This window comes from Lagopus leucura, unplaced genomic scaffold (assembly GCF_019238085.1).
Source record: "Lagopus leucura isolate 7727_CA_CO unplaced genomic scaffold, USGS_WTPT01 Super-Scaffold_100002, whole genome shotgun sequence".
Classification (NCBI taxonomy): domain Eukaryota; kingdom Metazoa; phylum Chordata; class Aves; order Galliformes; family Phasianidae; genus Lagopus; species Lagopus leucura.
The window spans coordinates 79670490-79685282 of record NW_024962263.1 but is presented as its reverse complement, the minus strand read 5'-3'; the positions used below and the strand labels follow the sequence as shown (position 1 = coordinate 79685282).

Genomic DNA, 14793 nt, shown 5'->3' with positions numbered 1-14793 from the left:
AGTACAACATTTGCTCATGGGTTTGTCAGTGTTTCCACTGCCAGTTTGTCTTGCTGAAGAAATCAAGTATTGGCACAGCTCTTATCAGAAACATAAATAATAATAATCTTTGTTTCCAAAGTTTTATGGAATGGAGGACCATGGGAATTTAAGTGAGCAACAGTGCTGCAAATTTTGGCCTACAAAAGCATTCCATGCAGTGACACTCAAGGTGTGAACGTGCCTCAGGAGAAGCCAATGGCTAATGGGAGAGGCAAGGGAATTGCCTGCCCTCAGAGCATCATCTCTGTGTGAGCTTCTCTGTGGAGCTGTGCAAGGGGCTGAGGGGGCATGGCGGCACCCCCCTGCCTCCATCCTTTCCATCCTTTCCTTCCTTTCTCCATGAGCTGCAGCAGATGTCAAGGAGAGCAGTCAAGACAGTATCACTGCAAAACTGCTACCTGGAAAGATGTCTTCTCTCTGTGCACATATAGAGGCACACTGACACCCGAGTGCATGTTATGTGCATCTAATTAATAAAAGATGTCTTTGAGAAGCTGGGCTCTGCAGAATGAGTAATGGAGGTCAGTAATTTTCTTGTCAGCAGCAGCTTTGCTTGAAGGAGATGTTTTAGGATGTGGCTCATCCTGTGGTGGGGAAGGAATTTTTCTGCATTAATCATACATTAATTTCTCATGAATATATTCTGCCTGAGGTAAGTACAGCCTGCCTGCCTGATTTACAGAGGTGGTGGAAATCTGAATAGAAAAAAAAAAACAGGTGTTCTGAGTGCCTTCATTTCAGTCTCTCTCCACAAGCACATGCCCAAGCATTGAAGTCTCTTGGAGCTAGAAACTGGTGGAGGAATAGCTGCAGCCCATTTCTCCCAGCTGTCATGTCAGGCTGAGCAGAGCCCATAGGGAAAGTCATGGGCTGCCCAGGGAGGTGGTGGAATCACCATCCCTGCAGGTGTTCAGGAAAAGGGTAGATGCCACACTGAGCGACGTGGTCTAGAGCTGCCACAGGGATGGGATGATGGTTGGACTGGATGATCTTACTGGTCTTTTCAACCTTAATGATTCCATGAAGGGAGGAACAGGAGATGAAGTCCCACAGTCGCCCCAGCTGGCTCCAGCGTGGCTGTAGTGGATCTGGCAACCAACCCCAGCCCTTCAACAGACCAATGAGGACTTTGCATCCTGGTTAAAATTTAATCACCTTTTATCCTTGTTTTCTGAAGCTGACAGTGAAACCCTAGCCTGAGTGCCACAGCAAAGCTGTATTTTGTTACAGAGCTCCAAACAGAGCTTCCACGCAGTAACTCAGCAGTACAAGTGGCCGTACCACTTGAGCTCTGTGGCTCATTCTCCAAATGGCATTAAGGAGCTACAATAAGTGGTTATAGCAGTATTTACTCAGTATTATTATAACAGTATTATTTGGGGCAAAAAGGTTGCCCGCTTTGGACAAACATTATGCCTGTGTTTGCTCATTGCAGGTGGTCTTCAGGTCTATGCAAGGTGGGAGCTGAGACAGCCTTGCAGGCTGTGGGAAGCACAGGAGACCACGGTTGTACTCATCTCCTCTCTTTTGGGAACCAAGACCAGCTCATGGCCCCTCAGATGTCAGAAATACACAGCCCGGGGTGTTGTGAGTAATTACGGAATAAGTTAAATGAGAATTATAGAACATCCTGTGTTGGAAGGGATCCATGAAGATCACTGAGTACAACTCCTGGCTCCACACAGCACCACTCAAAATTCAAACCCTATGTCTGAGAGCAATGTCTAAATGCTCCTTGAACTCTGGCAGCCCATTCCATGCCCACCGCCCTCTGGTACAGAACCTTTCTGTAACCCCCACCTGACCCTCACCTCATGCAGCTTTAAGCCCTTCCCTTGCATCCTAAATGAGGATTAAGAAAATAATCCTTCCCGGTATCCATCTCTGGTAGATACAGCAGGCAGGGCAGTGTCACCCCCAGGCCCCTTCCTCCTGGCCTGCTGCTGGGACCATGCTGGAGAGTGCCATGCAATGCCCCACGGCCAGAGTCAGGCCGGGCCGCTCAGTCCTCCCCAGCCCCACTCCCTCTGCACCACATGAGTGGTTGGGCTCTGTACACTGTGCAGCAGCTCCATGGAACAACGTGTTTGAGAACAACTTCTGGCTAGACACATATCTTAGCATATTAGAAGGTATTTTTAGTACTTCTGGCAGAACGGATCAAACTCTGCTTTCAGTTGTACTAATATAACTCTGCTGGCATCACCTTGTGTTCACAGCGAGGTGGCAGCTGGTCGGAGCTCCCTTGCTAAGTAGCCGTGTTTATCCCACAAAAGACAAAAAACAAGCTTATAAAAAGGCAGGTGGGATTCCTGCCTTACAGCAGGCCAGGCTTGCGCCATGAGCACAGCTTCACCAACTTGCAGCTCCCATTGCTGAAGGAACAGCAGCACAGAGCAGGGCAAAAACACTCCAAATGCTGTTGCCTCAGTTTGTCATGACTTTGTTTTGTACTGGTATAAATATAACTACATCCATTTCATACAGCGAAGTGCTCCGTGATGAGCACAGTATAAATAGCTGAACTGCTTACACAAACCATAAACAAGGGCTGGAAACCCTTGCTTCACCCCACAAGTCAGAAGCCATGGCAGCTTCCAACTGGAAGGCACAGAGGAGGCTCTGCAGCTGAACAGTTAAAGCAGAATGTTTTCTCTGGAGGCTCGGATCGGAGCTGGGGCACTGCCACCCTCCCAGCCATGCCAAGGTGGTGGGATGCGTGACACCGCAATTACACATGCAGAAGAAGGGAAGGCTGAGATAACTACCATATTCTCGCTGTGTAGGCCACGTAAAAAATCATAACATATAATGATTCCTGCTTTATTGCAGTGTTTGGGTTCCAGATATAGGCCTGCATGGGAAGGCTGTATGACGCTGAACCCAATGCCAAATGAGCATTTCCTGCTTGGAAGTAATGTAATGTCAGGAATCCAGCTGGTTGGAAACACCCTGCTTGTCTGGAGCTCCAGGTGAACCAGTCCATTCCCAGAGGCCGTGAGGGACCGTCTGCAGTTCAGGTCCTTCGCACACTTATTTTTGTCAACACAAAACAAAGCTCTTTGCCTCCTGCATAGGAAGTGGCTGAGCTCACCCAGAAACCCAGGGGCTTGCCAGAGGCATTAGATAACTAAGCAAGATTTGTTTTAGCTGCCCTCAGTAACCAAGGTATTTCCTACTGTAAGTATAAGGAAACATTGAAGATACTTAAGCAACCGTATTTGTTTATCTTAGGCCAAACTGGAGAGATTTTCCAGAACCACTACTGCAGCTGCACTCAGCCCGACACAGCGAGTGCTACCCTGAGGACTCCATGGCTGCAGGAGGAAAGCAGATCCTGGCCGAGAGCTCTGCACAGCCTCTGCACAAACCTGCACAGATACCCACGGACCCTTCATCTTGCACAAGACGATGGCCAGAGGGCAAATGGAACTCACCAGTGTTTGCTCCTCCCGGTTTCTGAGTAGGCAATTACCTTAGAAGACACAAATGTCAAGGTAGCTTTCATTGTGAGAAGAGATGAGGTCTCCAAGCCTGCAAATCCAAAGGGTCTTAGAAGGGCACCCCCATCAAACCTCAGCCATCTGTTCCTCAGTGGGAGGTGATGGTGGCAGCAGCAGGGACACCGTGGGGTGCTTGGGCCCTGGGACAGGCTCCCCAGCACAGTGGGCATGGTGCTGAGCTTGGCAGAGTTCAAGAAATGTCTGTACAAAGCTCTCAGACATATGCTCTGCTTTTTGGGTGGTCCTGCATGGAGCCAGGAGTTGACTCGATGATCCTTGTGGGTCTCTTCCAACACAGGATATTCTGTGATTCTATGATAGCAAGAGAAAAGCAGACCCTAAAGATGGACGCTTGTACAGTATCTGGCTGGAGCAGGGTCGTGCATTACAGCATACACGAGGCCCTGGCTGGCTGATGAGCAGGCAAGGAGGGAATGGACCTGCAGGCCACAACGTTCCGACCTGGGCTCTGATCCTGGAATCTGATTCATATCAACGCAGCCTGGTGCCTCCCAGCCGTACATTTAATAGCGCAGATCATATTGCAGTGTCCTGAGTGCCTAAATTTAGCTTCTGAAACCTGTACATTGATTAGTTTGATATTCTAAGGTGCTACACGCTCAATTCAGTAGAATTGTGAACGCTGAGTAGAACTCAAGGCTTGGCAGGCAGCAGGGAGACTTTGCCACATGGCCCTTGATGCTCAGGAGGAGCTAACAGACCTCAGGCAGCCCCCTAAGACACAGATCAGCCCCGTGCTGCTGTTGAGGTTGTTTAGAACTGAAGCAGATGCCACACTGCCTGCCTGCTGCGTGCTGACTGCTCTCTCTGCTGGCTGGCTCAAAAATGGCATTTTCACCAGCTTTGAGTTGAGCCTGACTGCTTATGTTCACAGAAATTTAAGAGCCAAGAAAATGTGTTAAAAAAACATCTTTTTTTTTTCCTTTCCTAACATCCCAAACAGGTAAGCAAGAGGTTAGCTATAAAGCAAATGATATTCTTAACTACAGAGAAGCTGCAAAGAAGAGAAAGCAGCAGGATAGATGTGGGTCTCCTACCTCCCACAGAACTGCACCCATAGTTCCAAGGAAGTGAGAGGGCCAACCTGTGAGACGGGGCGCCCAGCATGGAGGTAGGGCTAGCAGGGTCCTGCCGTAACATTTCCAGCAGTGAAAGTGTTGCACAATTTCCAGTCACCAACGGCATGCAGAAGCTAAGAGAGAATGGGATTGTGAAGAACTTCCTTCTCTGCTTGTTCAGTGCCTAACTCAAGGGTGGCCAAGACTGAAAAGCCGCTGTCCAGGTGCCCTCAGCACATAAATGCCATAATGATAAAGAACAACGGAAAGACAGGCAAATTTTACTGTGGGAAAGGACAAGCTAAAGAAGGATGAAAGAGAGCAGAAAGCTAAGCTGCATTAAGAAATCATCATACTAAAGGCAAATCAGCAGCATGCCTTTGTGCTGCATGCCTCAGGACATAATCTAGACATGGCAGATTAAAAGTCTCAGGGGCTGTCAGTAGCACCAACCAGCCCAGAGGTGATGGCAAAGCTTTCATTTTATTTCATGTTTCACAGCAGGACATGTTCCATGCGTGCTATCTTTGGGCTGCGTGGCTGTACCAGGCAGAGTGGAGCTGTACCTGCCAAGCCATGCTTTGCTGTACGGTGCACTGCATTTATCTACCCCCACAAAAAGTCTTTTCCATCAGAGGTGTTTAATACATTGGTGATCACAAGTGTGTCTGTCAGTGACACTGCCTTCTTTGCTTTACAAACAGCAGCAGCAGTTCTTTGCTTGCACTCTCATATCCTCTGCTTCTGCAGGTACTTGACAAAGCAGCTCTGAAGAAACTGCTTGTCTGTCCACAGCTGGAAGCTCAATGAGTCAACACTGATGTGTCTGCCTCAAGTGTCAGCATGAAGATTAAACACAATAAGGTCTCCAAAGCAAACAGGATATGAGTTAACTGGTGAGAGAAAGGAGCAAGCACAGAACAAATTCACTTGGTCCCTTGGGGGACCCATTAGGACTAATCAGCACTAAAAAAAAGGGAGGTCTCCACTAATTATTGTTAGCAATCAGGGAGCAGTCACTCCTCTGCTACACCTCCTATTTAGGACCCTAAATGAGCACCTGGTGTACTCCTGAATCTGACTTTCTGATAGCACACCCTCTCCAATGTTAGTAAGTGCCACCAGGCTTGAAGGGCCACAGAGGAAATGCTGTGATTGTTCTCTGGCTTCTGCCTTTTGTTACCTGGAATGGCATATTTTTTACAAGAGCTACAAACAAATTATCGTAATAAAGCTTCCATCACACACACTGAACCTGCTGCATGTAAGATTAGGCATCTGTTCAGAATGATTAGAGAGAAAAGGGAGCATTTCTTCACACTGATTTTTTTTTAACTTGTACATTCTGAATAATGGTTGTATTTGTTCTCTTTCTTAAAAAACCTTGATCCTGAGATTAGACTAAACCATGCATCTCCTTTTACCTAGGCCTCACTAAAGGGAGCGTCATAGATTTCAGCCCCCAAACACCAGCTCAGGGTGGTAGCTCTGTATTTAAATCAAATGACAGACTCAAGTAGGTAGGGATGAGAACCTCATGTTCTGCAACAAATCAGAAGTTCAGTTGAGGAATGCTCAGAAGTCAGAGCATACAGTCACTTAGAACGTGCTTCATGTAAGCCATTCAAACAAGACGTGGCTCTTCACATTCTCCATCCTGCTATTCTCTATCCAGAGGCTACAAATCAGCTCTCTCACCCTGCAGAGGAGTGCTGCAACAACTGAACTCCTGCTCAGTCTGGCTCCCAAGGAACCCATGTTAGCAACCTATCTGCTCAGCACCCAGCTGTACTGCATGCATTTGGCAACAGAAAATGTAAGCTTCTGCATTCAGCCAGCCCTTATGGTACAGAAAAAGATGCCTGGATGAAATCAAATCAATCCCACAGCTGTTTAACAGTCCATCTCTTCTGTTAACATGCTGAGGAAACTCTCTGAAACCACCGGGACATGTGGTAATAATACATGCATGTGTATATTACATGTTTCTGTAGATAGAAATAAGATTTAACACTTAGAACTGTCACTGTGCTTTTCCTCACCGTGACTGAAGTGTTTCACAACTGTTTACTGCAGTCTCCATCCTTCTGTAGGGCAGTCTGTTCATTCCCTTCCCCCCCAGCCATATGCTCCTGTTGATTTACTTATACCAGCAGCAGCAGCTGTCTGACCTCAGAGCAAGCCGGTTCAAGGAGCTAAATGGAAGAAAAAAACCTTTTCTTCCTTCTGTTAGTTTAGCTTCCTAGCCCGGATTACCTTGGGGCCAGACAAATGCCAAGTGCAAGCATGTGGAGGTAGGCAAGAACGTGCGGCCAATGGAAGAAGGAAAAGCAAGTGCCTCTTCCAGCACCCCTTAGCATTAGGTGAATTTAACTGAAATGTCAGGCACTTAATTCTCCTCTCGTACAGCACAGAAGCACCAACTTATCTGGATTTACACAGTGCTTGGAAGTTCCCTTTATGGATGTAGTGACTAAATTGAGATGCACTAGGTCAATTTACGTAAGTGACAGAAATAATGAATATACTGATCCTCACTTCTGAAGCGTGGCAACATTCAGCATGCTGAGCTACACTGTTCAGTAGTTCATGCATACTTTTCCAAAAGTTTTGTTGTTTTTTTTTTTCCACAGTGTTTAAATATTCTTTTCAATTTGGGCAAAGTAGGTGAAAAAGCAATATGTTTATAATGTGATGCCTACATCTGATTTGATGTATTAAAAAACAAACAAGTTCATTCTTACAAAACAAAAGGCTTTATTTGATTTCCCCAAATACTTATTCCATATAAAGAAATATAAACAGTTCATAAATATACTGTGAGGCCAGCAAAACAAAACAAACCGACTCAAAATTAAAGCAGAGACACCTTCTTTGTTTACTTCATTGTCCTTTCAAGGAAGGGCTGCAATCAGTCTGTCTGCCAAATCGATACACAAAGTCCACTAAGGGGAACACTGAGCCCCATCCCACTTTGGGATTCATATTGATGAAATCATCTAAGTTCATCTTGGAATCTAAAAGAGAAGCAGAAGAGTAAAAGCATGAAGTTCCTGATTCAGCTTCAGTAGCAGCTGTAATGAAAATCTCACGAAACAAAACATTGAAGGCTGAGTTTAAAAGGGCAGAGTTCAGAGCACATCTGCTGAGCAGCAGTCCAGCAACATTCTGCAAGTTGTGCAGTACTACAAGAACGTCTGTACCCAGCATCTGTAACATGGCCTCAACAAGACTTCCAAGCAATTCCTACAATTCAGTGATTCTCTCATTTGTCCCTGACCCCTCCCTCTGTCTGTAGCAATAATCAATAATGGCATCACCTGATCAGTATCATTAGTCATAGAACAGTATGCATGACAAAGATTTTTCCCTGTAACAGCAGCCTAGAAAGGGTGTCAGAGCACCGCTGCACAAATAACAACTAAAGCAGGCAACTGCAATGCAACAGGCACCTACTGATCTCTGCATTCATAAAATCCCAACTACTCAAAGGCAGAGGAGGTATTTCCCCACAATGTCCTGATCCAAACTCATCTGAATCAGGGACCCTTTGCAACGAAGGAATTGGGTCACAGCAGCAGTCAGGATCCAGAGCTGCCTTATGTGTTTCAGAAGTGATTAGACCTTTGGCAAACCCAGAATCTGTTACTTCTCAGGCTTTTTCATTTGTTTGTGTTCCTTCCAGCCCTGAGCTTCCTGCTTGCTGCAAGGCCATGCCATGCAGACAGGATGAAATATCTGACAGAGACCCACCTGTAGCCAAGAGGGATGTTCAGGCTGGCTGGGGGCAAACACTTTGTATTTCACTTATTTTTAACTCCTGAACCACCAAAGGAGGTCAGAAGGGTTTCTGCCATGTTTCTGAGAGAAGAGTAACCACGACTGCCTTTTGCTTGGAATTTTATCTCACCTGACCTCAGTAGGAAAGGTAGAAACCATTCTATCCCAGTTGCAGATCCCAGAGTGCTCAGTGAAATGTGCTGATCTGCAGTTTGGGTTTAGATGCCTCGTATATCCTTTTTCCAGAGCTGGTCTGATACAACAAGCATCCTGCGCTGACTCAGAACCATACTGATCAGAGATTTCCTATCTGTGGGCTTGTTACTGTATGTTCTCATTGACAGGCTGTGAAAATAACCTTTTAAAATACGTATTAAAAGAGATTGAGTTTACAGAACAGAGTGGGGTGCACATGGAGTTATTGTTACAGCTTTTCTATCACATTTAAGTATTTATTTTAACAAGGATGATTCATGCACACACTTCAGGATTAAGAACCAAACCAGAGAAGGCTCTAACGAATGCATAGAAAATCCTAGGATGTAACCTGCTTCAGCTGCAAAAACCTCATGTAACTAGGCTTACCATTATAAGGCACAAGTGAGGAAGAGAAGATGTTTGGGAAGCCCAAGCTCAGCCGTGCCAGCCATCACCCAGCTCTCTTCTTTGTACCACATCTACACCACAATGGTTTTGCAACTCACTGAATCCAAGCTCTCACCAATTGTAAGGTCTGGCTCCTAAATCCACCTTTTTCTTGTTTAAAGTCTTTTTGGGCTTTGCACATTAAAAATCCTCACATCCAGCCAAGCATGGTCCTGCTTCTAAAGAATAGAAGATGGCAACTTCCTGCCTAATTATATGATGATTTAAACTAGCACAAGCCCAGCAATTTGCCGTTGTAGCTCAAGAACAATTATCAGAGGATAACAGCTCTTGCTCGCGGGTAAACTGCTAAGCTTATTTTCCAATTCCCAGCTTGTCTTTTCTTTCCAGATGCTTTTATTTTAAAATGAATTTGATTACTCATATGGTTTAAGATTTGAAGGATAAATAATTCCCTGTTTTATGTGTACTTGGTAGAATAATAATTTTGTGATAACGTTCTGAGAATAGTAAAGAAGCCCAAAGGGGGTTGTTCCACTAGTCACAAACACAGCTGCTGCTGTTAGTAGCTGTCACAACATCTGTAGGAAGTGAAATATTCTCTTGCATTCAGGAGGACTGTGGCAGAGCAAAACAGTCTGTCACAGAAGTTTAATAAAAGGAAGAGCTGTTTTAACCAGCAAACAAGAACCCTCCTGTCAGCAACGGATGGTCTAAGAACCAACCAGCAGGTGGCACTGAAGCAATATGACAACTATTCATTAGAAAACAGGCTCCTCTCATGTTTTATTCGGTTCAGGAGATAAAAGTCCCCCTATTCTTACTACTCATATGTCATCTCCGAATGCCATGCATGTTATGTTAGCCATTACAGTTTTTGGAAGCAGCCCAGCAAAAAAACACATGAGAACAACAGAAAGCCCTTTTCCTGAGGCAGATAAAAGAACGATCGATACACAGCAGAATTTACAAATGGGACATCTGGGTGCAAGAGCTGACAAACCAAGGGGATTCCTCCACAGAAGCAAGGAGCTGCATGTTTTATGTAAGATTTACACGAAGTCAAGAGCAGCACAGCTTTTTAAAATACGTATTTTTGAGATTTATATTACGGTCAGTCCTCCTCAGATGCCTATGCATCATGCTAGTTTGCATTTGTGCATGAACAAAGTTAGCAGTTCCTTTTTGACCAAAACAACTTTGTTCACAGTCAATAAGATCTAACTGATGCATCCTGGGATTCTTGCATAGGTTTTTGTTGTTTTTTTTTAAATGAAACTTGACAGTGTTTCCCCAAGCAGGGCCAAAAAAAAAAAAAAAAAAAAAAAAAAAAAAAAAAAAAAGACATGGCCTGTTTACTATCAGTTAGCCAGGATACACTTGTGGCTTCTGCCGACAGGAGGCAGAAAGTGGTGCTGCAGCCTTGGCTTGGCTCGCACTCGCAGACGTGGGACTTGCTCTGCATGACAGCTGCTCCAGCACCGCTTGGTAGGCGAGCAAGACTGAACCAAAGCCTCCCCGGTTCACAGGAAGCTGTGTAACCTCAGTAAGCCATCCCCACTACTACAAAATTTCTGTTCTTAGTTGTACATTTACTGACTATCCTACCCGATTCTTTACTTGTGCAAAAAGCTCATGAAGTAGGAGCCTAGCTTGACAGATCCAAGTTTTCACAGAATAGAATTAGAGTCACCAAGGCTGGAAAAGATCTCCAGGATCATCCAGTCCAACTGATCACCTACCACCAATAGTTCCCCTTTAAACCACATCCCTCAGTACAACATCTGAACATTTCTTGAACACCTCCAGAGACAGTGGCTCCACCAATCCCCTGGGCAGCCTGTGCCAGCCCCTGACCACTCTTAAGGAGAATTTTTTCCTAATATCCAACCTGAACCTCCCCAGCACAACTTGAGGCCATTACCTCTCATCCTGTCGCTGTTACCTAAGAGAAGAGGCCGACCCCCCACCTCACCACAACCTCCTTTTAAGCCGTTGTAGAGAGCAATAAGGTGTCCTCTGAGCCTTCTCTTCTATGACTGAACAATTCCAGCTCCCTCAGCCATTGCTTGTAAGATTTGTGCTCCAGACCCTTCACCAGCTTCCTTGCCCTTCTGTGGACACGCTCCAAGGCCTCAATGTCTTTCTTTCTAATCCCAAATGAGAGGAACTAAAGGTTATTGTGCATATGAGCTTCTTACGTTCATACTGGTCTTTTTTTCTTTTCTTCTTTTTTCTCCCCCGACCCTTCTGGCTTGTAGTAAGGATTCTACCACTACCTGGTAGTGCAAATAAGGCAGAAATGGCAGACTTTTGCCTGGCGTCTGCCTGTTGCACAGGTAAGTAACAAAGCAATTCCAGAATTTCTCAACCGTCCTACTTAAATTACCTTCAAAACTAAAAAGGAAAAAAAGCCTTTAGAAATCAATCCTCACATGTGCTACCACACACTTGGGGAGAACTGAAATTCAAACAAGGCTTTTCAGTGTTGAGTGATGTTAACAGTTGTACACAAGCTGCAAAACCATCTGTTCTGAGTAATTGTGAAACACACTGCAAGCTGTGTTTTACACGGGCTTGCAGTAAGGAGTGCTGATCTCATCAGGTAAGCAAGAACCAAACCTCATTAATTTGCAGAGGGAAGATGCAAGAGAGAACACCAGGCTGGGTTAGAGAGCCCAAGAATGATTGATCTGTGCCTTAAGTTATTATATCTTGTTCGAAAAAAGAAGAAATACCAGGCTCTTCTGTCTTCTTCCAGCAGGAAGCCACTGGCATTCAGGTGGGACAGGGCAGAGCAGTCTGCTACAGCTCAAGCATGAGGATTCCAGCAGAACTGCTTGGAGCATAAAGCTGGGTGAGAAAGCACTGTGTGTGCAGCTCACCAGTTGGGTTTGCCAGTTTCACCTGGCACTCACAGCAGAGGCCAGAGCACTGTCAAAAGGACACACACAGGCCTAGCTCTCCAAACAAGTAGGGCAGAGCCAGCTGCAAAAGCAAATTGCATTAGCATGTGATGAGACGTGATGAGAGTCTGGGTTGCTTTTTTATTTTTTTGTGTGTGTTTTTGTGGGCTTGGTTGTTTTTCGTTTTTAAAATAATCCTTAATTTCTTTTAAAAAAGCCCTTGTTCAACATCAAAGACACGTATCAAACAGAAGCAGTATAGAAACCCTGCATGCCTTCGTAATCATCTTCTCAAGAGCTTACGAGTGCAGCTTCTCTAAATGACAGCCACACAATAACAAATAAAAATATAATGCTCTGATCTAGATATGCTTCACAAATAAACTGACACTAAAACAATATATGCAGCCAATTCTGTCAGCCATTAAATTGAAGTCATTCCTAACATGAAATGTGAGCAATTTAATCTACACAGTCACAAATTAACGTGGAAAGCAGAGTACTCTAAGTGAAATGGTGGGGAGAAAACAATTATCTGCAATGGAATTTGGCATGGATGTCAACATTAATACGTCAGGCTCTTTTCTGGTAACAAAAGGTCAGCCACACAGTTTTCAAACAAGATTAAAAAAAAGGTACTTTATGCCTGATAAAACTATGCTGAGAAATTATTTCTTTACCAGTCTCTAGAGGAAGAAATTACCAGTTCCCCATGTTGGCAGTAATGTTTTCTAAACCTCCACGTTGTTCTACAGAACTGTATCACTGAAGCACAAGGCTAGGATTTCACTACAGGTTAGGCACATGCTTGCTCTACAGCTGTTAGACCTAAACTCCTCACTGACTTCTGGTCAAGTTTGTTGAGACCTGGAGAACACGACATTTGAGGAAAGGCTGAGAGAACAAGACCTGACCAGCTTTCAACAGAAAAGACGAAGGAGGGAGCATACTGCTGTACGGGTAATGGATTAGAGGAGCCCAGAGCCTTCTTGGAGGAGTCTGGCAACACAACTCACCAGGGAATATGGGAAATTCCAATTATATACTAGGAAAAATATACATGTATTATTTTTCCATGACTGGTCAAATACTAGAACATTGTGCCTAGAGAGATGCTGCCTCTGTCCCTGGCATTGCTCAAGACTAGACTAGAGAGTCCTAAAGAATGCTGATCTCATTACACCTGCTTAGAGCAGGAGCCCGACTGGATGGCTTGTGAATGTTCCTTCTGGTGCAGTAAGGTACAGACTAAGGAATGAAGAATGGAAGGAATGAAGATCCATATACCTTTAAGTTTCTATCAACATCACAGAGACAATCTGGAGGTTGGCTGATACCACCTGGCTGTTGTTCATCAGAAAAGCAAAGCTCGGCCATGCAGTCAAGAGGAGAGTTACAGGGTTTGTATCTATGGAATCATTCATTGCAGCTGGAGGTATATCTACAACTGCTTGGATCATTTTACAACTGTACTTAGTGCAGTAATGTTTTAACCTGAGTAGGAGTTTTCATCTTTTCCCAGTCTGGCCTGGTCAACACTCATCACACCTTCATTAATGCTCAACTATCACAATAAGGTTTCCACAGGCAAAATACCCTCAGCACTTAAGAGGCTTCAGCTAGCAGTGAAGCATGCACTGCAGGCTAGGTTAGGCATTCTCTGCTTCCTCTCTCATCTCTAAATATCATTTTACTGAAAAGAAGGACTAGGACAGGGTTTGAGATGCTTTATAACTTGGAATGTCCAAAAACACCTAAAGCTCCACGAAATGGTATCTGTGCTCTCATGCCCATTCATAACTCATTTATATTTAGTTTGAAACACAAAATTTTCTTAGAAGCCAATTGCACAGACTGTGAATTAAGTTCCCTGCAACTTAAAACCATAATAAACTTACCCTTAAATACAAAATGTATTTCTTTGACCCTACCTTCTCTAATATATAGCACTGTATTATTTAAAAAGCAGAAAGAGCAAAACCAAACACACACAACAATGGCAAACTCTTTTAAAACTAAACTGTATGCTTTTCTCCATCTGGGAACAAAATGAACGAAAATATAAAGCCAGCCTGGCAAACGTGTTTAGTGTAAGCTGACATGCTGTGTGGAAAGTATGGCTTAAGAATCCATATAGAATAGAAGAGATGGCAACTCTTCATTTCTGTGCTTGGACCACAGGCTATTATCTAAACTAACACTCAGCGCCTGGGGAAAAATTGGCTGACTTGCCCATTTGCCCCAGAAGCATCCTTAGGTCTATTAATCTGGTAGAGAAACTTCAAACATCTTAGGTGGGCCTTTCTTTCATCTCCCCATTGTAATGATAGCACAAAACCACTCTGCTCAGTTTATGAGAACTGAGTAATTAACATTTGACAATGGTAACTGCCAGGAGGCACGCTAGACTTCGTGTGTTCAGAAAAGACAAATGCTTCACAACTCTGTCATCTTACCAGCAGTTTCAATGCAAGGGTATGAAGGAGGAGGTTTCTGCCATTTCCCATTTGCATCCTTCATATGAGATCTGTCTGAAGCAAATGTCTTCAAGTACAAATCTGCTCGAATCATTCTGATCTTCCTAAACAATAATGAAATAATGAAAAACATCAAATAAATGCATCAAATAAATAAATAATAAATATTAAGATGGTGAAAAATTGTATCAAATGATGTGTGCATGTAATGCCACTGTCACATATTTGTTAGTCATAGTTATTAATTAGGCATTCTGAACAAGAGCTCTTCTTCCTCTTGAACAGCATTAATTTAGTTAAACACTTAACTCACAAACATTGTGCCAAGCAGCAAACTAGCTCCCAAGAAACTGGAGCAGGGAAGAGAAGGGCTTTCGATAACTAAAAGATGGCAACCCCT

At 44.2% G+C, this 14793-nt stretch overlaps 1 protein-coding gene across 1 annotated transcript; it reads right to left on the bottom strand.

Moving 5' to 3' along the window:
• Positions 1–7357: 7357 nt before the first annotated feature.
• NTAQ1 (N-terminal glutamine amidase 1) lies at positions 7358–14687 on the bottom strand. The gene is made up of 2 exons (XM_042870292.1): positions 14373–14687; positions 7358–7641 (listed from the first exon to the last, which is right to left on the bottom strand). The coding sequence occupies exons 1-2, from the start codon at positions 14524–14526 to the stop codon at positions 7508–7510; spliced, it is 288 nt and encodes a 95-aa protein (XP_042726226.1). The 5' UTR covers positions 14527–14687; the 3' UTR covers positions 7358–7507.
• Between the last annotated feature and the right edge of the window lie 106 nt (positions 14688–14793).

Coding starts and splice junctions, on each gene's coding strand:
- NTAQ1 (XM_042870292.1), bottom strand. CDS start 14,526: ATGTTTTTCATTATTTCATTATTGTTTAGGAAGATCAGAATGATTCGA. Junction 7,642..14,372: donor CCCTTGCATTGAAACTGCTG/GTAAGATGACAG, acceptor CTTCTCTTTTAG/ATTCCAAGATGAACTTAGAT.